Source organism: Arvicanthis niloticus, chromosome 1 (assembly GCF_011762505.2).
Source record: "Arvicanthis niloticus isolate mArvNil1 chromosome 1, mArvNil1.pat.X, whole genome shotgun sequence".
NCBI classification, from domain to species: Eukaryota; Metazoa; Chordata; class Mammalia; order Rodentia; family Muridae; genus Arvicanthis; species Arvicanthis niloticus.
The window spans coordinates 21,523,707-21,547,619 of record NC_047658.1 but is presented as its reverse complement, the minus strand read 5'-3'; the positions used below and the strand labels follow the sequence as shown (position 1 = coordinate 21,547,619).

The 23,913-nt window shown below is 44.6% G+C and overlaps 2 protein-coding genes across 3 annotated transcripts in view; one reads left to right on the top strand and one right to left on the bottom strand.

The window, feature by feature from the left end:
• Positions 1-803: 803 nt before the first annotated feature.
• On the top strand, positions 804-19,250 carry Csrp3 (cysteine and glycine rich protein 3). The gene is made up of 6 exons (XM_034512128.2): positions 804-950; positions 9,363-9,500; positions 13,972-14,140; positions 15,706-15,838; positions 16,961-17,054; positions 18,946-19,250. Exons 2-6 carry the CDS (start codon positions 9,389-9,391, stop codon positions 19,020-19,022), a joined length of 585 nt encoding a protein of 194 aa, XP_034368019.1. The 5' UTR covers positions 804-950; positions 9,363-9,388; the 3' UTR covers positions 19,023-19,250.
• Positions 19,251-22,721: 3,471 nt separating this feature from the next.
• Positions 22,722-23,913, bottom strand: part of Zdhhc13 (zDHHC palmitoyltransferase 13) — a 38,938-nt gene continuing 37,746 nt past the window's right edge. Inside the window, exon 17 of one of the 2 annotated variants that reach the window (XM_034493387.1) lies at positions 22,722-23,272. In XM_034493387.1, the coding sequence (XP_034349278.1) occupies positions 23,134-23,272 (139 nt within the window). In that variant the 3' untranslated portion in view covers positions 22,722-23,133. The remainder of the gene's footprint in view (positions 23,273-23,913) is intronic. The other variant, XM_076934850.1, reaches the window with a different exon arrangement.

The following is a 23,913-nucleotide window of genomic DNA, read 5'->3' as shown; positions in this document are numbered from 1 at the left end:
CAAAGCACACAAAATTTTGAAGGGTTTTATTTTATTGCAAATTTTTTGGTATGTTCCTTTTTTTTTTTTTTTTAAGGCAGAGTCTTATGTCATCCAGGCTGGCTTTGAACATGTTATGCACTGAGAATGGTAACTTCTGATCCTCTAGCTTCCACCTGAAGGATTGAACACACACACACACACACACACACACACACACACACACACACACGCATGCACTCACACACTTGACTTTAACACTGCCATCCTACAAGAATTCTTAAGCACTAGTCTAAATCACGAAATATTCCATTAATCAATAAAGTGACTCAAAACTTGAGGGAAAACATTTCTTCGTCAGATACACAGGCCTTTGATGATTAGCTGATGTCAACCCCACCTCCCCTGCACACCTCCTTGAAGAGATTAGCTGAGTGCGTGCCAGACCCCCATCACTCTTATTTTTAGCTCTGAGTTCTTCTCACAGTGCAGTGACCTGGGTCTTGGAATTCCAAAGGGCTCCCAGGCCTGGCTCATGATTCATTAGCAGGTAGCCTGCACTGATTTCCAGAACAGGCAGGGCATGGGGGAGGGGGAAGGAGGGAGGGGGTCGTGTTGCAGAAGTGATTTTAAATATAAAACTCTTTGTACAAGTCTAAGTCTTCAGTCAGAAGCTGTACACTTCACAAATGCATCCCTTGGTGCCTTAGGCACATGGTAATTAAAATAGAACCCAACAGATATTGTTCTCCGGGAGGCTGCGGCTGGCATGGGGGGTAGGGGACACAACTAAGAGCTTTGGTCACGGGCTATTTTTGGCAATTGTGTTACTCCTGTCTTATTCACCCCCTCTCCTCAGCCTCCCCACTGCCCTTCCCTCAGCGAGCCAAGGCTGGTGACAGCCTCTATATATTTAAAGAGGACAAGAGTCCCCTCACTCAGTTGAGCTGACAGAGAGACCACACAGGCAGGTAAGCAGGCCACAACAGGCATTTGGGAGGGATGGCTGACTGACTGGGTGACTGGATGGAACTTCATGGAGTCCTACATCGTGGAGGCATATTTTACAACTGAGTCCCAACACCCAGTCTGGCGACATATGAGGAGGATGAGGTTATACACTCGATCTGTATGTAGATCTAGCAGTAGTTCTGAACTTCCTAAAAGCATGATTGAGACTGGGTGTCAGGACTTGGGGAGCATGTGTGAAGGTCTGAGTTTGATTTCCTGGGACCCTAAAAACAAAACAAAAGATTGGGAGCAATGGCCATGGGGTTAATCTGGGTCTAAAGTCATTGTCACAGAGGAATGGCCCCGTCTTCTGAGTCAGACGGCGGGAAAGCAGAGGAAAATGGAGTTCCGTCGTACGCTGCAGTCTCTGATCGGCCACAGAAGATGCAGTGAGTGGCTCTAAGGATGGGTCTTGGTCACTTTGCCTTCAAGGGTTTGATACAAATACAGTGACATTTCTTAAACTCTGCAGTACTCTACAAGACAACCGTATAATATATCAGATCTGTCATAGATCTGATAGCACAGAAGAGAACCTTTCCCACCTCAATTTAAAAAATCTTGCTGCTCACAGGTATGGGTGGATGGATGAATGAGATCCCAGATGGGTTGTTTTAAAATAGACACACACACCAAAGATATTCAGCCACAGGCATGCTTTTAGCCATTTAAAATTAATCAAAACTGGCCCTAAAATAAAAGACATCATGATGCTGAAAATTCATTAAAACCTTTTATCTAATGGGAAGATGAATTTCTTGTTTGTGGTGAGGGTGATTCCCACACCCAGTATTTTCTCTCCAGGTCTCAGTCAAGTTTTTTTTTTTTTTTTTTCAATATCCAGTCAATGAGAACAAGACATGGTTTCAGGCAATGGCCTGAATGTTGTGCAGATCAAAGCTGCTGCCACCTCTGATGTCTGTTCTGGCCCTTAGCCAGGGTGGTGACCCCTCGATGGAGGAGCCGGGTGACCATTGGAGGGGGTCATCTGACTGTAGCGTGGTGCAATGCCAGTTAATAATCAGTATGCTCCGCCTCCTGTCTCAGGGCTGGGGCAGATGGAGGCGTGAGGCACAAAGTAGGGTTGGGGGATGTGGGGAGTCTGCGCACTCAGTTTACTTAGGGGACTGACCGTTAAAGAAAATGAGGTAAGAGAAACATGCTATGCTGTTTTATACAAAACAAAGACCAGGGATACCTCATATGAAGTAAAGCCTTGGCCATCTGCATGAAATTACCAAAGCCCTCTCAGTTACAAAATGCTCCATCATTCAACCAGTTCATTACAATGTGTGTAAAACTGTTTTATGTCCCAGGAAATGTGGAGATCTTTTTTCTGATTTGACTTTGGTTTATTTCTGAATAACTCTCTCATTGGTGCTCAGTGTTAGTGGCCCCCAAGGTTAGGAGGAGGTATAGCTGAACCAGGGCTTAGTGTTAGAGGCAAGAGAGCACAATGGAGAGGATGAGAGGCTGGATGAGGGCAGAGGCTGGATGAGGGCAGAGGCTGGATGGGGGCAGAGGCTGGATGGGGGCAGAGGCTGGATGGGGCAGAGGCTGGATAGGGCAGAGGCTGGATGGGGGCAGAGGCTGGATAGGGGCAGAGGCTGGATGGGGGCAGAGGCTGGATGGGGGCAGAGGCTGGATGGGGCAGAGGCAGCCTGGGGGCAGGGTGAGAGCAGCGAGTGGCAGCAAAGCAGCAAACAAACCAGAAGGGCCTCACCCAGAAAATGGAGAACAAATCTCTTAACTCTTGGGAAGCATAGGAAGAAAAGCAAAGTAAACAGAGTCAAAGGTTCAAATCATAACTGAATATCTCTCAGCTTCCCAGTTTTCACTTTCAGAACAGTAAAATGCAAGGATGACCAACTCTCTCCAGGGGAGTTGTATGTGCTAAATAAGATTCAGGAGAGTACTCTATGAATTTAATATGGCTGTATGCATAAATGAAGCCTTTCAGAAAGGGTGCAGGTCCTTCTCTGCGTTAGGAAGAATGCCCTGTGAAGTACGAGATGATGACAAAGTCTGGCAGTCAGAGTGGCTAACAAGCTGGTTAGTGGTGAAAGGCGATGGATATGTTTGTTACGAGGACAGATACAGGCCTAGGAGTATAGTACATGGGAAATACAACTCCAGGCAGGCAGCCTTCCAAGCACAAGCATGCTGCCCAGATGTCTGGGAATACTTACTGTATAGAGGGTTGGGAGTTAGGCCCAAAGAGAAATATGATTCCTGCCTAGGTGGAAACTGAGTGTCTCTTCCAGGGAAGGAAGCAGCAAGTGATGCAGGGGTTGTCTAGGAACCCTGAAGCCCAGGGTCTCTACAGAGCTCCACTAAGGTCATTGCTGGACACAGCTACCAGCATCTACTGCTGCTTACCTGCTCTCACGCAATCTCAGAACATGTGAGGGCTTCTTTAAAGACTCAGGAAGAAACTAAAGTTCAAGGGACTGCAGCAATCACACAAGGTCACATGGCCAAAAAGCAGCAGAGCCAGGATGTGATCAGGGTATGATGTGGTCTTTAAAGGACAAAGGTCAAAGCAAACCCAAGAGCAGAAGCAAGCAGGCTACAGAGATCATTTCAGAGCAGGGTACTGCAATTGTGCATTACGGTCTCTCTAATCACATGTGCACCATGCCTGAGAGCCAACATTCATGGTTATTTCTAAGCACTGAGGGCTTCCAAGGTTTTATGGTGGCAGAGAGACTTCATGCATACACCTGGCTTATAAGATCAGAAGGAAGCCACCCACTGCCCTTGACTCCTACTGTAGGAGCGAAAATGGTGAGCTTCTCCTTAGCCACAGGGATTCCGGATGGGCATGCTTCCCTTCAAAGCTTGATTGTCAAGTCAAGCTCAGCGAGAGCTTCAGTGAGGAAGAGTGGGCCAGAGGCCAACTCAGTCAACGATACAGGCAGCCTGAGACTCAGCAGACACTCCCTTGTGCCAGCCACACATGGGTGGCTGAGATTCTAAAAACTGGGGAAACAGTTGATTTGTGGTCTGAAATGAATATTCATGGAGAAGGAAGAGAGAGAGAGAGAGAGAGAGAGAGAGAGAGAGAGAGAGAGAGAGAGCTTTGCATGTTCTGCAAAAATAGATTCAAACACTGTACAGCAAGCCACACCAATCAGCCGTCATGATCATCTAAAGGTAACAGAAATCATTGGATCCTTGTGTGCACCAAGAATGTATATGCAGTATACTCTTATTACCTTCAGCCTTCTGGGACAAACCTACTCATTTTGACATCCATGGGGGCTGTGCTCAGGACTCTGAGCTGTGTGTGCACCAGATCAGACTGCTAATGTTCTGAATGCAGCTTTAGTTCTTTCAGAAGCCTGTGCCTTCTTCTCACACTCTGTCCTGTGCCTTGCTGAATTAAGAGAAGAGATGACACTCAAGAGGGAACACTGCTGAGCAGTGTTGCTGCAAAGAGAGGTTTCTATCATTCACAGTTCAGGTCCTTACATTGATCTCAGGGCTTGAGGGGCTCTAGAAGATGTGTCGCTGCATTTTAGTCACATAGATGTCCATCCCCAAAGGAGATGAGAATCAACAGTGAAAGAGACTTTCAACTCTGGGGGAGCCTTTTCCGTGTTTGAACACCACTTACTCCTGGGATGTCCCTTATGTTACCAAGTTGAAGCCCCCCCAGAACTCCTCTCATTAATGCTTTCTATGCCCTGTAAAGAGATGATGGATCTGTAAGACCTCAGTTCTCACCAGATGAGATGCCTGGTCCCTGCAAGTGCTCACTCATGTCTGTTTCCTGGAAGACATGTTGCAGCAGACACTTGCATAAGGGTCAAGTTAATTGGCCTTTTAAATGCAGCGCTCCCATTTATTGGCTGTGTGGTCTTGGTCAAACTCTGTCTACCTAGCTTTCTGTAGTTCTCTCATCTCCAATTTAGGATCAGCACAGTTAGCAGTTGGCATCAGTGTAGAGCACAGCTCTGGAGTCAGACAGTGGAGTCCCAGCCTAACCGTGGGGTCTAGGAGAGGGATGTAAATTCCCCAAGTGCACATTTCCCTACCTGAGAAGGTGGTTTTAACAGCATCTGCCTGGAAGGGTGACTGCTCATGAGTTACTGCAGTGCCTGCTCCAAGGGCTGTGCCCTAGAACCTTGCACATCAGTGGCAATTTCTGAGGTAGTACTAACTCTACCACAAAGTCCAGGCAGGGTTCCTATGAGAACTTGGTCTCAGCCAGTGTTGACAGTTCAACTCACCATGTGGAAGCTTCTGTTAGAATTAGCCAGTGAGCCAGCAGCGAGCTGAACAAGCCACTGAGCTGCTGGAGGTCTCTGCTCCAGCTCTTGGCTTAAACGGGGCTCTCAGATTCTGTCTGTCTGTCTGTCTGTCTGTCTGTCTGTCTGTCTGCCTGCCTGCCTGCCTGCCTGCCTGCCTGCCTGCCTGCCTGCCTGCCTGCCTGCCTATCTATCTATCTATCTATCTATCTATCTATCTATCTATCTATCTATCTATCTCTTTGGTTTTTCAAGACAGAGTTTCTCTGTGTCCAGGACAGGCAAGGCTGGCCTCTAACTTAGACATTGCCTCTGCCACCCTAGTGCTGGGATCAAAGGCATGCACCACCACCTGGCTGTCTCCCAGATTTTTAAATGGACTGTAAGAAGAAGTAACACAACCACTAAGTGGCTATTTTTGTCTACCCCACTTTGTCCTAGAACACCATCTTTTAGTCTTTAGTTAGTTGCAGGGAGTGTATAGGAAGAGAAAAGAGAGAGAAAGTAGGAGGAGGAAGAGGAAAAAGATAAAGGGAAGAAGAAAAGGAGGGAATCCAGAATACTGTCCAATGAATAGTTTGGATTTATTTTAGAAAATTCAGATGACCCATGACAGTTTAGAGTGGCAGCAGAACCAACTAGAACTTACGTTCTGTTACTGAGTACCACACAGTTCATACAGTGGCAGTGCCGGAACTGGAGCAAGTCTCTGACCACTGCCCAAAGAGCCCTCATTTTGGAACGGATACTAAAGGTCGGGGAGGTTAATGGCTTTCCTGGACCACAAAGCTTTGAAGAAGCTAGAAAGTGGACCCAGATCTGATCCCACTGATTCACTATAGAGAATTCTCATTTAGGGGCAATTCTCTTTCACAGTACTATTATTTAAGAAGTCCATTCAAGGCCATCTCTCAGGGGGATCAGAGTAGCCGAGACTGTCCAATCTGTCCTCAGCCGGCACGATAGCCCTCACCTTCTACCCCTTCCTGATAAATTCTTCTCTCCCTTTTCAACTCTGACCCAGGACTTGTCTATGGCGACAGCAACCTCAGGAATAGTCCCAGAAAACAGTGCCAGGTGGTGTGATGGTGGCCCAGGTGATAAACAGTGCTGACTGACAGTCAAGCCTATTTTTGGTGTCCTACCTTCAGTGACCCTTGCCAGTTCCAAGTAACGCTGATAAACAAATGGCCCATCTCTTGGTGCTGTGCCAAGGTAAATACTCATCCCGAGCCCAGTTCTGGGTGTTGAAACGCAGCTATCCCAAAGCAATGCAGAAGCCAAAAAGGCCATTTGTAAGCCAGGACTTAAATGTACTTTCAAATCGCAGTGACTTAATTAGCACACTGGCAGTGTTTGAGGAACCTGCAATAGAGAAAATAATCACGTTTGCCTTAGAATAGCTCAATACTGCTTTAAATTTCCACCATATTTCCATGACCTTCACAAAGGCCCTGTGCACAAGAAGATATTAACATTTATTTTCCTCAAGTTCAAGTGATAAGTGACAATCAGAACCCATGTTTTCCAATTCAGGACGCATTATGATACCTCTACCTTGTGGACCATGAGCATTGGAAGAGGAAATCAAAGACATTTTCCTTGCGTAGCTTCCACTGCTGTGTTTGTTCCCGTCTTCAGGAAGGAATGTACATCTCTTACGTGAATCTTTATGTGTTTCTGTTTTGGATTTTGAGTGCTGATGTGTGTAAGGCATAGGACTGTGATTACTTACAAACAACGTTGTTGAGATGCATTAGCTGATGAAGTATTCTATGCAATCTTACCCTCATTTTGTAAAGTATGCCTAGGCAAATGCATGAGTGTGTGTGTGTGTGTGTGTGTGTGTGTGTGTGTGTGTGTGTGTACACTCCCTCAAGAGGCCTATCAGTCTCCCATTAAACTTGCTGGGCATGCCGATGAAATCACTGGCAATATGCCATGAGAAATGTGACCTGGGGCTGTTTTCACAGTGAGTTTCCACATCACTCATTCCACAGGGTCACTATCATGTTCTCAGATGAAACATATTACATTTCTTCTGTTTGTATTACGTGGAAACTCACAATCAAAATGAACATGAACACAATTACATGATTCTGTTCCTTTTTAGAAAATGTATCCAGGAAAAAGAAATTAGCAAAGAATGAACCCTAAGTGTGTGCCTCTTATGTAGACATCTTAGCTGAAAACGAATATGCTAGATAATTTTCAAAATTTGTTCCAACCCAAGAGTCTACAGTCTGAATGGAGTCCAGTAGAAATACATAGGCTCTTTTTGGAAATAGGAAGTTATTATGTTTTTTGTTTAATTCTTAAATCTTCTTGAAATGCTCTCCCACCTTTTTGTTCCATATCTTCTGGTCTCTTGTTCACCCTTAAAAACTATCTGAATATGGCCTCTTCTGTGTCCAGTGACTCATGGCTGTTCTCTTGTCCAAGTTACCATAACACTCTGATCCAAGGTGTTCTGGCTTTTGTCTGCTCTCCTCACTAGAACATAGGCTTCTCAATGCCAGGGGACACAACTCACCATTCTATGTTCTCACCTTGATTTGCCACATAATACCCAGTACAGTGTTCTGGAGAGGCAGGTAGTAAGCATGTGGTGAATAAATGAATGAATGAATGAACAAAGACTTGATTTCAGCCTTTCCTCTCACTCTTTCCATTCCTCTGAATCAATTAAGCAGCAGAACAGAAACTTCTATGAAGTGTTTCCTTTTTTTTTTTTTTTTTAAGTTGTTTCCTAAAATTTTTCTAAGTAAACAGAGAAGACAGAGAGGAAGCTTGGGCTGTTCTCTAACCTCTGATGGGAAAGGCATTTCAGGGGATGCTCAGATAGGGACTGCCCCTCAGCCCAGTGTCAGGTTCGGTGGTCTGTTTTCTGTTTACTTTCTGTTTCTTAGCAAAAGCTGTCATTGTTATGAGACTGTGAGACACAACCCAGATCGCTGACCCAAGAGGGCTTAATGCTAATCGCAGCTATTATAGGAAGGCAACTGTCTTCCCAGAAGGGAAAGGGAAGGCCAGAACGGCCTCAGAGAGTGGCATGAGAATGCTTAGTGTCCATGATATCACATCACACCAAGTCTCTAAAAAGCCAAAGGATCCTGGGAAAGTCCAGTCACCTAGGCAGGCAGCAAGGGAGCTTCATACGTGCACTGAGTATCAACAGCTTGATTCAGCTTCACTCTAAGGAAACTAAACACTTGGGTTCACATCTTCAGGCCCACACATGAAAATTGTGGCTTACTCTTTATTACCATCTCTTAAACACCACCCTCCAATGAAAAGCTGAGAGAAGAGAGGTATGAGTAGAGTCAGAATGTGTTTCAAAGGTGCCATCTCCCATGAGTCCCTTGAGCTCTGAAGTCCCTTCCCACACACTGAATCACCTGGTCTCCTAACAACACTGTGACACCCCCAGAGAGAAGTGTCTGGGATGAGTAGAAAAAATGCTCTGCATCCCCTCCAGATGCACATAGAATGCTGAGGGCAGCTGAGAGAGAGAGCACAGGTTGCCAGATTGCTGAGCTACTAGAGTGTTGAACTGTATGGCTGGAAATGGTATTCTTTGACAACAGACATGACACTATTTATGTAGCCTATATTTGCCAACTGGATAAGCTAAGACTGTAAGCTATTATTTGCAGTATTCGCACTGCCTGCTCCAAGGTATTCCAAACAAGAACTTTCATCATATCTATCCAGATTTAAGGTGGTCTGGGGAGAGTTGAGCCAGACAAGAACATGTCATGTTCAGAAGCTAAGCCCATTTCTGATGAGGTAACTTTCAAACTTTAAATGACAAAGTTTTGTCATCTACATTTTTATGTACACAAGGCTAGCGGTCTATTCCTTCCAGAAACTCTGGGAGATACATAGGATAGATGTCACTGACATTTAACAAAGGGGGAACTGAGATGACTCAATAAATGGATTTCTCAAAGCCTCCAGGGTCTGAGCTATTTGTCGAAGGTAGTCATTTGTTGAATGAGTGAATGAAGGAGTGACTGAATGAACCAGGTTGTCCCTGGTTCTCAGATCATTGTACTTCTATGTCAGTTTGCCCTTAATGCCATCTAAACCTAGGGTATTTGCTTTATATCCTCTTAGATTGACCTTGGCCTGGAGTCTTCACCATGCCAAACTGGGGTGGAGGCGCAAAATGTGGAGCCTGTGAAAAGACTGTTTACCATGCAGAAGAAATCCAGTGCAATGGGAGAAGTTTCCACAAGACCTGTTTCCACTGCAGTGAGTTGGACACACTCCTATGGGGGATGACCTGTGCCACGGGAAGCTCAGACTTCTCATTTAGTCCTAGTGCTGTCTGTCGGTGGCTCTCACACTGTGGGCAGCGTGTAGGACCATGACCAGGAAGCTGTGAGAAAGGCTGCCTGTGGGATCCACAAGTATTAGGCACAACACTCCCTCGAGCACTTTTTCTAGCCATGCACCAGCTCTGAGGGGCTTTCACCAGGCTCAAAGTCAGGACAAGTGGGTCTGGTCCTGCTCTCTGTGACATTTACAAAGTATGACTTAGCAGAGAAAGGAAAGTAGCAGTTGTCTGGAGCCAGACTAGATTTGGCTCTTAGCATGGCCCTGGTCAGCTGTCACTGACACCAGCTGTGACTGGTCTTCCCTAAAAAAGGACTTAGGTCAGGCAGTGGGCAGCAATTCGATTTCTATAAATTTTGGGCTTAGGCATCAAAATTTCTTGGAGGAACGCTTTACCATCAGCTGCCAGACAGATTTACAAATGCCCAAACTGAGGGAGCTCTGAGCTACTGTGATCTACCTGAGGGCCTGTCACATGACTTTGGTCAAATCATTTCTCATCTCTAATCCCAGGTGGCATGCAGAATGAGGAATAGATCCTCTAAGGGCTCGTACTTACTCCTTTTCTGGGAGAAATGGTCTATGGCTTTGAGATGGCCACTTATAGTCTCTGCTTCTAGGTTAAAGCGATTGATAGCTCACAGGTTAGCTTTGTTCAGTATCTGGCAGGATCCATTAGCTGGATCAGTTCTAACCCTTATGTCCCACTCTAGTGGTTGCAAACAGAACATCAGTGCCCAAGTTCCAAGCATGAGGCTGAGCGCTATATACTCCAGATGTCAGAAACAGTGGCACGTTGTGTTCTCAGCTGCAGGCCCATGGTCCTCCCCTTCTCAGGAAGCATGTTTATAGAGGAAAAGGAGATTAGGTTGACAAACTTACTGATGCTTTGGGTTTTAATGATGGGCAATTATCTTCTAAGTCATCTTATACATCCCTCATAGTCATGGTTCATTTACAGCTATCTAGAACTTACTATCCATTCCCCAAGCCTTTTGGTCTTTCTCTAAAAATAGCTAGTATTCTTTAAAGTGAATAGAATTGGAAAGAATACTGGAACTAAACAAAAAGTAAGGTTTGGACCTAGGATTTTCCATTCACTGTGTCACTTGGGAAGTTGTTTTACCACTGGTGGGCCTCAGTTTCTCTATCCATAAGATGAAGACGGATTTCCCCCATGGCTTGTTATAGGAGAAAACTGGGGCCCTATACCTGGAAATTCAGCCTTCCAGGTTTTGTCTTGCTTTTATTAATTAATTTTGATGCTGGCACAGGAGGTGGAGTGGATGGAAGCTTCCCACTGGGGATTGTCTTGACTTCGGCAAAGACAGATACTGCCTATGCTCAATGGAGCCACAGGAGAAGGCTTTGAGCACCTGATAGCACATCTCATTTGCCCCAGCCCGTGGGTGGGATGAGAGACGAGCAGTGCAGGCTTCAGCTGTGTGGCAGGGGGCTCTGGGGAGAGGCACACTTTTCTATATTATCTCCGAGAGATTCACCAGACTTCAGCCAAGCTTCTGCTGGCAGGAAATGGGGCCCAGAGAGGCAACTCTACCTCAGTTTATCCTACCAGTCTTGTTCTGACTTGTAGATAAACTCCAGAACTGCCTGAACCTTCCATTGTAGTCTATCCAAAAAATACATACAAACCATATAACATTCCATAATACTCACCCTATAACCATATATGTAACATTCCGTAGTACTCATCATCTTATAAGAATACCAATAAGGAAATAGGTAAAATCAGTGTTGAAATATCTCATTTAACACAATATATATGCGATTTGTGCCCAACATATATGTCTCATTACTCATGAGATATTTTATATTCTTTTAGTGTTCACACTGTTTGAAGTTGGGTATGATTTTATGAGCATATTAGTATATCACACATAGCTGGTTGCTATGGTACTGGACAACACAGTTTTTCTACTGTTGTGTATAAAAGTTCTTCAGAGGCCAGAAGGGGCCAGCTGGATGGCTTAGTGGGTAAGGGTGTTTGCTGTCAAGACTGATGACCTGAGATCAATCCCTGGGACCCATATGGTAGAAGGAGAGAAACAATTCCTTCAGATAATCCTCTGACTTCCACTCACATGCTATCACTCACACACACACACACAGACACACACAGACACACACAGACACACACACACACACACACACACAGAGAGAGAGAGAGAGAGCGAGAGAGAGAGAGAGAGAGAGAGAGAGAAAGAGAGAGAGAGAGAGTAAATAATATATAATAACGTGCTTTTAAAAAGCTCTTTGGAAGCCAGAATGGCCAGGACTTGTGAGCTTCTCTTCACAAGCTGTCATGGAGAGCTGAGAGTGAGAACTAGGTAAGTCACAGGAAGTGAGGTCAGCACCAGCCCTGGAATTCAATGCTGTGTACCAGAGGGCGTCACTGATATCTAATGACAAGTAAATTCACTCCATCAGTCACTCACCAGGCATTTGCAGACCTGGGCCCTCTATTACGGTCTGGACCTGTTACGGTAGAACATGCCTGTCATCTGGAATTCAGCATCCAAACCATCAGCAAATATGTTAGCAACTGTGGAGGGCGGAAAGCTGAGGGCAGCAAGGGCAGACATGGGTATCGGCCTTTTATGCCCCAGTGTAAGACATTTCCCCTAAATTATTCTTCAGAGAAAAATCTGTTCTTTATTCAAAGCATTTTAAAGACCCTCATGCTATTGGACACTCTCTCAATGACTTAATTTTTTTTTTAAGCAAAGAAATTTGACCAATAGGTACTTGAATAACTTCTCTCCCATACTTCTCTCTTTCGAGCTCCACAACCTTCAGCCTCTGGCCCATTTTACTTCATTGGTAATCTCAGCTCCTTCTTTTATTCCTGTTTCAATTGCACTATTTTTTTTTAACAACAAAATGCCACTTCAGAAATACATATCAACCTGCAACAATCTCATGTGTGCCAGACTGCTTACAAAGATCACTTGAAGAGACTATTCTTGTTGTTCTTTAATGAAACAAATAAAAAGAATACGCATGTCTTCTTATTTCTAAGGTTATGATCCCATTTAAAGATTATTACTGTAAACATTTAGCTGTCATTATTGCAAAGCACTATTAGCGTTTTGTTGAGTTGTGGAAATTCTTTACACTGACTTGTATGATGGTAGATAAGAGGCTGTTCATCTTGAGATTGTTCTCATGCTGTAGCTTCCTGGCCAGGGAACCAACAAGGGCTGCCTGTCAAGGGCTCAGATACAGAACTTAGTGAACATGAACTGTTCAGGGAAACTAGCTACAATCAGCTGTCCCAGAAATGAGTGGTTGAAAGGAGGATGCCAAGAAACAATGGGATACCTGGGTTTGTGTGAGATTAGGAACAAATAGCATTTCAAAATCAATTTATTCTTCATGTGTATTGTTAAATATCCTTAGATGATTTAACATTTTTATTTATATGTTTAAAAGTCCCACCCTCAGGAATGCTTGTGTAACTCAACAGTAGGTAGCTTGGTTAGTATGTCTGAGGCCCCTGGTTAAATTCCTAACACCATACATGCATGCACACACACACACACACACACACACACACACACACACACACACAAAGCCTTTTCAAGTTTGAAAAGCAAATCTTTCTGGAAACCTTGTCTTTTGATTAGTTACCTCATATTTGGAGACAAATGACATGAGGTAAGTAGTACACAATGGCAAGGCAGCTTGAGCCAATGGGAAACCGAGGGGACCAGTGAGCCACCTGTGTCCCTTCCTCCCCACACCTAATTCCAGAACTGGACACAGTATCGCAGTGTTCTTCAAAAGCTTTGATGAAGGGCAGTGATGGTGCATGCCCTTAATCCCAATACTTAGGAGGCAGAGGCTGATGGATCTCTGTGAGTTCAAGCTTACCTAGTCTACAGAACTAGTTCTAAGACAACCAAGGCTACACAAAGAAACCCTGTCTCAAAAAACCCACTGATAGATAGATAGATAGATAGATAGATAGATAGATAGATAGATAGACAGACAGACAGACAGATACTTTGGTTCCTAGCCCCCAGCTTCCCTGACATCATTCAGCATGCTTGACTTGTTGAGCAGAAGCACTATTGCGAGCAGGTCCAAGACTACATACTTGGTTGCAGTGTTTTCTGCCCTCTTTCCAGCTGGGTATGCCAAACCTAACTTGTCTCTTCTCTGAGACCCCCCCCCCCTTTTTTTTTTTTTTTTGCAGATGAAGAATTTGCAAAATGAGGACTCTATTGAGAGTGACTTGGGACAAATGCTCTGGATATTTCTGGAATGACAAATGTGCTCTTAGCCTGGGGCTCTGAGCATCAGGTATAGAAGAGAGAGATGGGGAGCTCACCTCTAATTCCCTGACCTTTCCTTTCTTTTGCAGTGGCCTGCAGGAAGGCTCTGGACAGCACCACAGTAGCAGCTCATGAGTCAGAGATCTACTGTAAGGTCTGCTATGGGCGTAGGTATGGTCCCAAGGGGATCGGGTTTGGACAAGGCGCTGGCTGCCTTAGCACAGACACTGGTGAGCACCTTGGCCTGCAGTTCCAACAGTAAGTTACTGCCATGTTTCTCTTTTTCTCTCTAACTCTCCAATTATCAAGCCAGTTCATTCTGTTCCCATAGCAACATTTTCTAGAAGTGGGAAAATGGACTCTATTGTTGACTCGCCAACAATAGGAACACTCACTGACTAAGTCCTAACAATATGTTGTCTCTCTGAAGACTTTCTTTAAATTATCTGTCTTTCTAAAGGGCAATTACTTTTACATGATGGTTCTTGGTTTGCATGTCAAGAGAAAACCAAGACTGTACAGATGTTTCATTATTTGGCCTTTGTAAACTGCATGGAGTCTCTTTGCTTCACCCTTGAGAGCTTCTGTGTAAATCACATAAATGCAGCAGCAAAGCAATGGTCGTTCTCTGTGTGCTCGCCATTAACGATTTCTTTCTTAGGTTGTAAGATGAGTAACGTCTGCAATGCAAGGGGGAAGGGTCTGGGGATGAGCCTCTGAAGGGAAGAATCAATTCCAATGCTTTTGTGGGCCTCCTTGATTGTCCACTGCCCATTATAGCACTGATGCTCCCCCACACAGTCCTAAGGATGTGGGATATCACAACAGCCACTGACAGCTCTGTCTCCCCACCCCCAAATCCCAGTCTCACTGTTGATCACCACTGACCATGAGCCAGAATTGAAAACAGTCAGTTGGCTGATCCATAGCTGCTGTCTGGCCAGCTGGTCTTTGTCTGGACTTAGCCCTGTGGTGGTTGGCCAGAAAGATTAGCTCAACTGTGTAAGTCCCTCAGAGAACACTTTGTCATTTGGTCCCTTTAGAAGAGAGTCATTCACCAGAGAGCCTGGAAAAGTCTAAGTATGTGAGCTCACATGTTAACTAGGGCCCACCCCTTTATTTTTTCTCATTAATCTCCATCCCAGCTGGAGACCTTTTGTTAAAGACAAGGACATGATGCCAACTGCACTCCCTGTCTTGCATCATTTAAAGTCTATTTTCTGCCAATGGGAAAATAGTGAAAAGTCTTTGGTGGACCAGTTAGCTCCACCAGCAGGAGAAGCTGACTCTTATTATTGTCTGTCGGTCCCTCCTTTCCCACTATCCATATCCACTTCAAATCCCAGTAAGTCTCAGGGGGTACCAAGTATGCGGGAACATCAAAGAGTACATACGCAGGATGTATATGGATACTGCTCTCAAGGGGACAAGTGACTTTGGGGTGAATGACAAGGGATAAATTGTAATAATAGGAAACAGATTTCACCACTCAGATAATCAGCTGGCTTCATGATCATACAGAAAAATCGGAAGCAGAAAGCAAACCAGCAACAGCACAAAATAACAATGTATGAATGTGTACAGGATGCTCACCAAAGTGTGAACCTAATCCACATTTGCCCACCCACACTGACAGGGGCTGAATTCAGTGCTTTAACACAGTCATTGTACTTAACCTGCTCAACAACTGAGACAGGTCCCATGATTACCCCCATTTTCCAGGTGAAGAGAAAGAGGCACAGTAGGATGAGGTACGTCACACAAGACACAATTTTCATACTGTGTGCCAAGGGAAGTCTTTATTTAATTTATGCTCCCACTAGATCCCCAAAGCCGGCACGCGCAGCCACCACGAGCAACCCTTCCAAGTTCTCTGCGAAGTTTGGAGAATCAGAGAAGTGTCCACGATGTGGAAAATCGGTATACGCTGCTGAGAAGGTCATGGGAGGTGGCAAGGTGAGGTCATGGTGAGGATGTCTGAGTGAGACAAATCTCAGATTCTCATCTCCACTGGATTTGCGGGAGGATTGAAAATGGAGACTTTGGTGGGGGCCAAATCCTTCATCCTCCTTAGCTCTCACAACCTGTTTAGAAACCACACATTTCCCAATTTTGTGACTGTTACCTAGTGCCCTTTGAGAACTACAGCTAATATACTTTGTCACCATAAGAATTAATGTACTGGTGGTGGGGGGTGGGTGAGGCATACAGTTATCTTCATGGATACAAAGATGCACATGCTCCTCTTTCTCCTCCCATACTTCTGTGTCCACTCCCTCCAGAGGTGTCAGCCCTGGAAATCTATCAGCACTGTGTACCTCAGCCCGATTCTGCTATCAAACAACTTGTACATGTCCTGGCTTGCAGGAAAGTTGTCAAGCATACACAGAAATGTACACTGCCCTGAAGATTGTTTCAAGCCTACAGTCAGGGTGTTCACCAAAGAACACCCTGGTGAACACAGGGTGGGGGAATGTATTTTTTTCTAAATATGGAGAGGGGAGCCTTGGAGGGATCTAACTTGAAGCTTAGGGCTGTTCCCACACAAAGAGCAGCCATTTGTAGTCACACAAGAACCAGTGGGCCATGCCTGACAGACAATGATGTATCAGAAAGAGATGGCTTGTTGGAAGGCTAAGCCATGCACCTCTCTGCTGTCATAGTTACAGATAGTGAGAACAAGATTGGCTTGCCTGGGTAACTGTCTGGTTCCTCACCTCCCACTTTCTGGAACTTTGTATTTAATATACACATCACCACTGTCTCATGGGCAAGTCTTTCTTAACCTGTTTGTCCCCTGGACCTTGTCACTCAGGGGAAGCCCTTTTTTGTTGAGTTTATTTTGAAGAATCACACATGCAAATCGTTATTATAAATCCACTAGCAGGGTTCTAAGAATTTCTGGCTAAAGCCATTGTATCTTATTTTCTTGAGGGCTTACTAGTTGAGGGACCCTAACATAAGAGAAAGGCTAGGGCGGTGGTACTGCTTTGTGTGCTGCTGGCCAGTGGGCTTGAAATGGAACCACGGTGTGTTCATGCTTGCTTCCCTGATAAATAACTCTCTTGTGACTCCCAGCCCTGGCACAAGACCTGCTTCCGCTGCGCCATCTGTGGGAAGAGCCTGGAGTCTACCAATGTCACTGACAAGGATGGGGAGCTTTATTGCAAAGGTAAGTGGTTGTACAGACTTTCTTGAAACTTCTTTTCCCAAGGATCCAAGGGGAGGGGAAGATGTGCCATGCTTAGAGGGCTGCCTATGTCTGCCAGAAATCAGAATGCTCAACTTGGCAGTTCGGGCTCTTGGAAGGAAGCAATACTGCTCAAAGGAAATGTGTAGCCACTGGCCCCAGCTCTGGGCTTCCACACTGGAAGTTTGCAGATGCTCAAGGGTTCAGGACCACAGGTACCTGGAAGGGAGTTGAGGAAAAATGGTGTCCTGCTTTAGGTCTAGGCAAACAACATGATTATACTTCTGAAAACCCAAACATTTCTTTTCTTGTGGGAGACATATAGGGGTACCTGACTGAAGAGGAGAAGATCACCCTGCCTCATCTGTATGCCTTCCTCTCTCCTCCTAACATTTGCTTCTGATGTTGCAAGTCAGTTAGCAACCACAGGGACCAAACTGCCTTTTGTCCTAATCCTTGCAGCTCTGCTCCTCAACCTCTTCCACAATCCCTTGATCCTGTGCAGAGATGGCAAGGCCTAGCTCCCTCCTGACACGCAGTCAAGAAGGACATACTAGGGAGCAAAGTTAATTTGTCCTTAACCCTGCAGCATTTCTATTCTGTAACTCAGAGGAACAGCATCACCTAATGATGGTGTTCAAATGCCTGTGGTGGACAGAAAGGAGAAAGCACATGGGCTGTGTTTGGGGGGGTGTGTGGTAAAGAGGGATTGCTACTTGAGATGAGGTACCAGGTATGGCAGCACATACCTGTAATCCCACACCTGAAAGGCAGAAGCAAATAGTAAGTTCAAGACCAGGATGGGTTATATAACTGTTTCAAGCAGATTCAAAAACCATAGATTGCCAAAACTTTCTTCATGATTTCATGATGACACAGGACAAGAATTCACAGGCTGTCTAACAGCTATAAGATATATATATATATATATATATATATATATATATATATATATATATATTGTGTGTGTGTGTGTGTACACATTAATTAACTTTACATTCCTATTGCACAGTCCCCCCCCCACCATCTCTTGAACCCCTCATCACATAGCCCCTCCCCCATCTCTTCTTCCCTTCTTCTCTGATACCATCTGGGTATCATCCCACCTTGGCACATCAAGTCATAGCAGGACTAGGAACATTCTCTCCCACTGAGGCCAGACAAGGTGGCCCAGTTAGGGGAATGGGCCCTAAGGCAGGCAACAGATTCAGAGACAGCCCTTGCTGTAGTTGTTGGGGACCCACATGAAAACCAAGCTGGACATCTGCTACATATGTGTGGGGGCCTAGGTTGGAGCCCAAGGGTCCATATTAGCTGACTTTGTTGGTCTTTTTGTGGAGTTCCTCTCCCCTTCAGGTCCTTTAATTCTTCCCCCAACTCTCTCACAATACTCCCAGAGGTCTTTCTAATATTTGGCTATGGCTCTCTAAACCCATTTCCAATATCTATCTATCTATCTATCTATCTATCTATCTATCTATCTATGGACATAGATATATATTTGGGCTTGAAGGTTAATATGGACATGGGATAGTGCACTCCAGAAACAGGGAACAGCAACCTCTTAAGAGGACATTATAGTACATTACAGGAGCTGCAAGCATTTCAGAGTGCCTGGTGGGCGTGGCAGGGTGGAAGGCTGGGCAGGCAATTCTAGCTGGTTTATGTGGATTATTGTATAAGCTAGTGTCAGTAACACCATCAAGTGCAAAGACATAAGTGAAGATTATTAGCAAATCTAAGTACAGCTTCGTTTCTTTAAACGTTAAATTTACCCAAAGGTTACCACTGGCAAGTGAAAAAGATGATGTTCAGGCAGGATCTAAAATAGCAACACTAATCAATCTGTTCTCTCTTATCTTCTGGTTCACAGTTTGCTATGCCAAAAATTTTGGCCCCACAGGCATTGGGTTTGGAGGGCTTACTCAGCAAGTGGAAAAGAAGGAGTAAAACAGTGTGCTTCTCACAGCCCTGTCTGTCAACAGCAGTGCCGAGTGACCCCAGAGATGTAGTTTGTCCCCACAGCCTCCTTTGTAGCTGGACAGCATTTCTCTTCAGAAGCAGTCATAGGCTGCACCGAAATAACAAGAGACCATCGGAAATGTAATCTGCAACAGATGCTTCATTATTTACAATTCTTGGGGTGGGAGAGGCAATAAATGTTTTAGTGGTACCTACCATCTCTATCTCTGTCTTCTTTGTAGGGAGGGAAAGGCTAGAGAGAGAGAGAAAGAGAGAGAGAGAGAGGGGGGGGGAAGGAGGGAGAGAGAGAGAAAAGAGAGGGAGGGAGGGACGGAGGGAGGGAGGGAGAGAGAGAGAGAGAGAGAGAGAGAGAGAGAGAGAGAGAGAGAGAACTAGTTGTTTTAAACTAGCTACAAAGGATGAATTCCAGTGTTAGCCATGAAAAGAGATGGGAAAAGAGGTAAAGGAAGATGGTGTCCCAGCGTTAGGTATGGAAGCGTCTTCTCTTTCTCATAACTAAAGAAAGAGAAGAAAACAGGTCTGAGGAAATAGAGAACATGAAAGCAGATTCTGAGAGGAAAAGCAAAGCTAATAGAAGGACTGAAAGGTTGATCCTTTAGTCCTAACATGGGCTTTTCGAACTGGTGGAAGTTGGGAAGTAACAGCAAGGCTTGGCCTATGGTCCTGTTACAAATGACAGGAGGGTGGTTGTCTCTTACTCTACAGGTCTTTGGGGGGTGAGGTGGGGGTGGGGGTGGGGTTAGCAAGTTTCTTAAAACTTCTTTTACATCAAATTGCTGACCTAACTAATGAAACACAGCCAATTAGACATGTCTTTCTCTGCTTCTTTGGTGGCTTGAATCTTTAAGCAACCACACCATTTTCCCTACCTCTCTGTAATTCCTTAATCACTTGGAAAGCAGATAAAAAAATATACATCTCTTAATAAAAAAAGCTACGAACACTAGGCAAACCTATCAGTTTCTCTATGCTCCAAGTTCCAAGAAGGTTATCTTTAAAACCAGCAGTCATGTCAGGGTGGTGGCGCATGACGTTAATCACAGCACGTGGGAAGCAGAGGCAGACAAATCTGAGTCTGGTCTACAGAGTTCCCAGACAGCCAGAGCTACAAAGAAAAACCCTGTCTCAAAAAATAAAACAAAACAATGCCCCTGCCCCAACCCAAACCCAAACCCCAACCAAAACAACAAAACCCAAGCAGTCATTTACCTTACGTGCCGAGTAGGACAAGGTTCTCTGTGGATTTTAAGAGCAATACACAATTTTGGCTTGTCATAGACTCCAAGCTTGCCCAGGAGTCTAAGTCATATGTGTGCCATAACTGCAGGACACTGCAACTTCTTCTTTCTCTGCTGCAGTTCTGACACCAGCCCCACCAAGTATATGTCCAGGAGACGAAGCTAAAAACTGTCACCCATTAGCTTTGGCTGCCCCTTATCTTCTCGACCCACTCCTCAAAGTCTCTTTGATTCTGACTCAAGGGTCCTGCTAGAACACATCTCTCCATTCCCATTTGGTGTTATATGAGTTCACTAGGGTTGCTGTAATAAAGTACAACAGACTGGGCGGCTCAACCATTAGATAATTTCTCCTGTGCTGGAGGCTGAAAATCCATGATCAAGGGGTCACCATGGCTGGCTTCTTTTATGTCTTTCCTTGGCTTATCCAGGCTTCACAGCCAATGTGTCTATGTCCTAAAGCTGGCTTTTAATCCTTAGGACAGCAGAGTGAATCAAGGCCTGCACATCATATGGATATATGATCTGCTCCAACCCTAATTACTTCTTTAAAGGCTTTATCTCCAAATACACTCTCATTCTGAGAGACTAGACCTGAGGACTTAACATTCTGGGGAGGCAATTCCATCCAGTAAATAAAAGGGCCTATTATATATTGACCTTCACAAATTAGCCTCAGTCTGGCCCTTCAATTTATTAGGCTTTACCCAACTTCCAGCTACACTCAGATTTAAATCTGTCCAAACATGCCCTGTACTTCTCTGCCCACCACATCTTTGCTGACACTCTTTCTGCTTGAAATTCGTAAAACAGAACCCCCCTCCATCTTTATTCCTTAGTCTAATAATTCCTTAACCTGGTAAACTCCCATCCATCAAGCCCAACCAAGTCAAATGCTTCACAAAGTATTTTTTTTTCAAGTACCTGAGCAGATCAACCCACCTCTGAGCAGATATAGTCCCACAGCCAGTATATAATCTCCTTGCACTGAAAAATTTGAATGCCAAGGGTGTCCCATCTGCCAAAGTTTCTTGGAAGAGTCTTCATGCTTTCCACACCTCTAGACATAGAAGGTCCATCAGATATGGAAACATTCAGTAATGGTGGGCCTTGGAATGGAAGGACACCTGCTGAGAGCTCAGCAGGACACAAGAAATGAGCCTTGCTAGTTGTTTTAAGAAAAAGTCTGACCAACCGCAGCTCAGAACAGACCACTTCAGACCACGCGGTTCCAAGGGGGAGGAGGTTTATTCAGGGGATAGGGCAAAGGTGGGGAGAAGAAGGTGGAAAGGTAAAAGAGAAGTAGAGGCCGGCCATGACCACATGGAGAGAGAGGAAGGTGGGGGAGGGGACAGAGAGGCAAGAGGGTAAGAGAGAGGGAGAGAGGGTAAGAGTAAGAGCGTAAGAGAGTAAGAGGAAGAGAGAGTAAGAGGAAGAGGGGGCAAGCAGCCCCTTTTATAGTGGATCAGGCCTACCTGGCGGTTGCCAGGTAACTGTGGGGAGGAGCATACCTGGCTGTTGCCAGGTAACTGGGGAGGTGGAGCTTAGACACAATACTAACAAGCCTGATGTTGCATTTAGACACTAGTACTGAGAATATGTAAAGCCATTCAAGAAATAATTATCACATTATTCCCTCAACAAATGCACACTTGATGAATCAAATTCAGTACAACCATGTTATCCTCTTTCCTGTTGCTCTGGTGCCCACCCTGTCCTTTGTAAATAGTACCATTCGCAATCTCTTTTGATAGTATCCACTGAGCCTCTCCTTGGCCTCTAAATTCTGATGTCCTATTTGCATTCCTCTGAACAGCTTTCAGTGTTTGCTATATTATAGTACAGTTTCATGTATGTTAGCTTCCCCTCTGTCTTTTACAAAGTTCCATGATTACAATAGTTCAACAAATCACTGTGAAATAACTTACAGACACATGAAATGTACTTTCCATCTGTAAAGACCTGGAATATGGAGGAAGGAGGGATCCTTGAAGAACTGACCAGTGGCCCAGAACAGCATCACTGAGGGGTGGACAGCCATGAGGAAAGACTTAGCTTTCTCCAAGGAAGACTTCAGTGAGAAAATTGGGAGAGCCGTGCAATCTACACTAAGAGTTAGGCGGCTCAGCATTCCCTCTAGAACAGGAAATCAGTAGTTACAATCCCTGACTAATGCAGCATTCCCTCTAGAACAGAAAACCGGTAGTTACAATCACTAACTGACTGATATTTTAATGGCTCTGGGTGAAAATCCAGACAAATATTTAAGACTTCATGTATTCAAAATCTAAGAGGGAAATTAAAGTGAAATACTGCTTACTGGCATCAACAGTAATTTCAACTCATTCCTAATCATGAATTAACTTCACCCTGCCAGTCAACCCATCTTTTCAAGATTCTAAAGATGTTAAGCATTAGAAAGTAAGTCTCAAGTATAAAAAAATGTTTTTATTAAGTGTGAAAGCAAAACAGATACATCTATTTAAATATTCTTTACATATTTATAGATACAACGAAGACAAATAACTTATCAAAAATTACAAGTTTAAAGAGTACTATTTTTAAAAAGCCAATACAGTATTTGAAAATACTTTATTTTATCCATAATCAGTGACTATTATGTTTTTTTAAAAAGTAACTTATGTTCTTGGGGAAAATATTTTCATATTTTTTTAAAAGATGTTTGCCATCTTTCTGGTCTGACAGAAGGTACACTCTTGCTGAGGACTTTATTCCCAGAGCTCTTGACTGTGGTGAGCTGAGTATCTCACTTTACTTTCAGATCTCCAAGCACCAGCATAAACACAAACAAGTCAGAGTGCATTTTGAGGTACGTTTCTTTATACAGAGCGAAGGACTTTCTCTTCGGCTGGGTGGAAAACCATAGTGTACTGGGACGTCCAGTCTATCATGCAGGGCTTCACCAAGCCAAAGCAGCCACACTGAAAGAAATCTGCCAGGTTCTGTGTGAATCCGAGGCTGTAAAGAAAAGAAAAGGCGACAGCTCAGCATCTCTTGTGCTGATCCTGACAAGTGTTCACCCAAACCACAAGTACTCATGAGCATCTGCAAAACCACACCCTCAAAGGACTTCTGGAAAGGTAAGAGGCTAGCGGTCCGGAACCTTAAAGCTGAAACCTAGCTCCATCTGTGGACCCAAATTGCTATTGTGAGATGCCTTGACAGCAGGTCAACATCTCCAATACACGTTTCTCCATCACTCCTCTTCACTCCAGACACTGTCATTACTAACGTCCTCCTATTCTCACTGGACTTTATCTGAGAGCTCACATAGGCTAGAGCTGTAACCAGGAAGGTAACCTTTTCCTAAGCTTTTGAATGATGTCCTTGTCCCAGTTCCTTCCAGCTTACCTGACACACTGGAGACTGTCTTGTCCTGTAGAACTCTTAATATATTCACACCCTCTTACTTTTCAAACTCAACCCTTTTAAGATGCCTCTCTGCCCAGAGGATCCTATCCAACCTCTTCATTTTGTATTCAAGACTAAACTCAATGACACCCTTAGGATTTACTTTCCCAAACCCAGCTCTGCAAACCTTCCACTCCTATGTCAGCTGTTTTTTTCATGATTGTGAACTGTGGGCCTGGAACACACTC

Bases quoted from the DNA above. Each gene is read 5' to 3' on its own strand.
- Csrp3 (XM_034512128.2), top strand. From the start codon at position 9,389: ATGCCAAACTGGGGTGGAGGCGCAAAATGTGGAGCCTGTGAAAAGACT. The intron at 14,141-15,705 runs GTAAGTTACTGC...TGCTCCCACTAG, and splicing joins CTTGGCCTGCAGTTCCAACA to ATCCCCAAAGCCGGCACGCG. The intron at 17,055-18,945 runs GTAAGTGGTTGT...TCTGGTTCACAG, and splicing joins TGGGGAGCTTTATTGCAAAG to TTTGCTATGCCAAAAATTTT.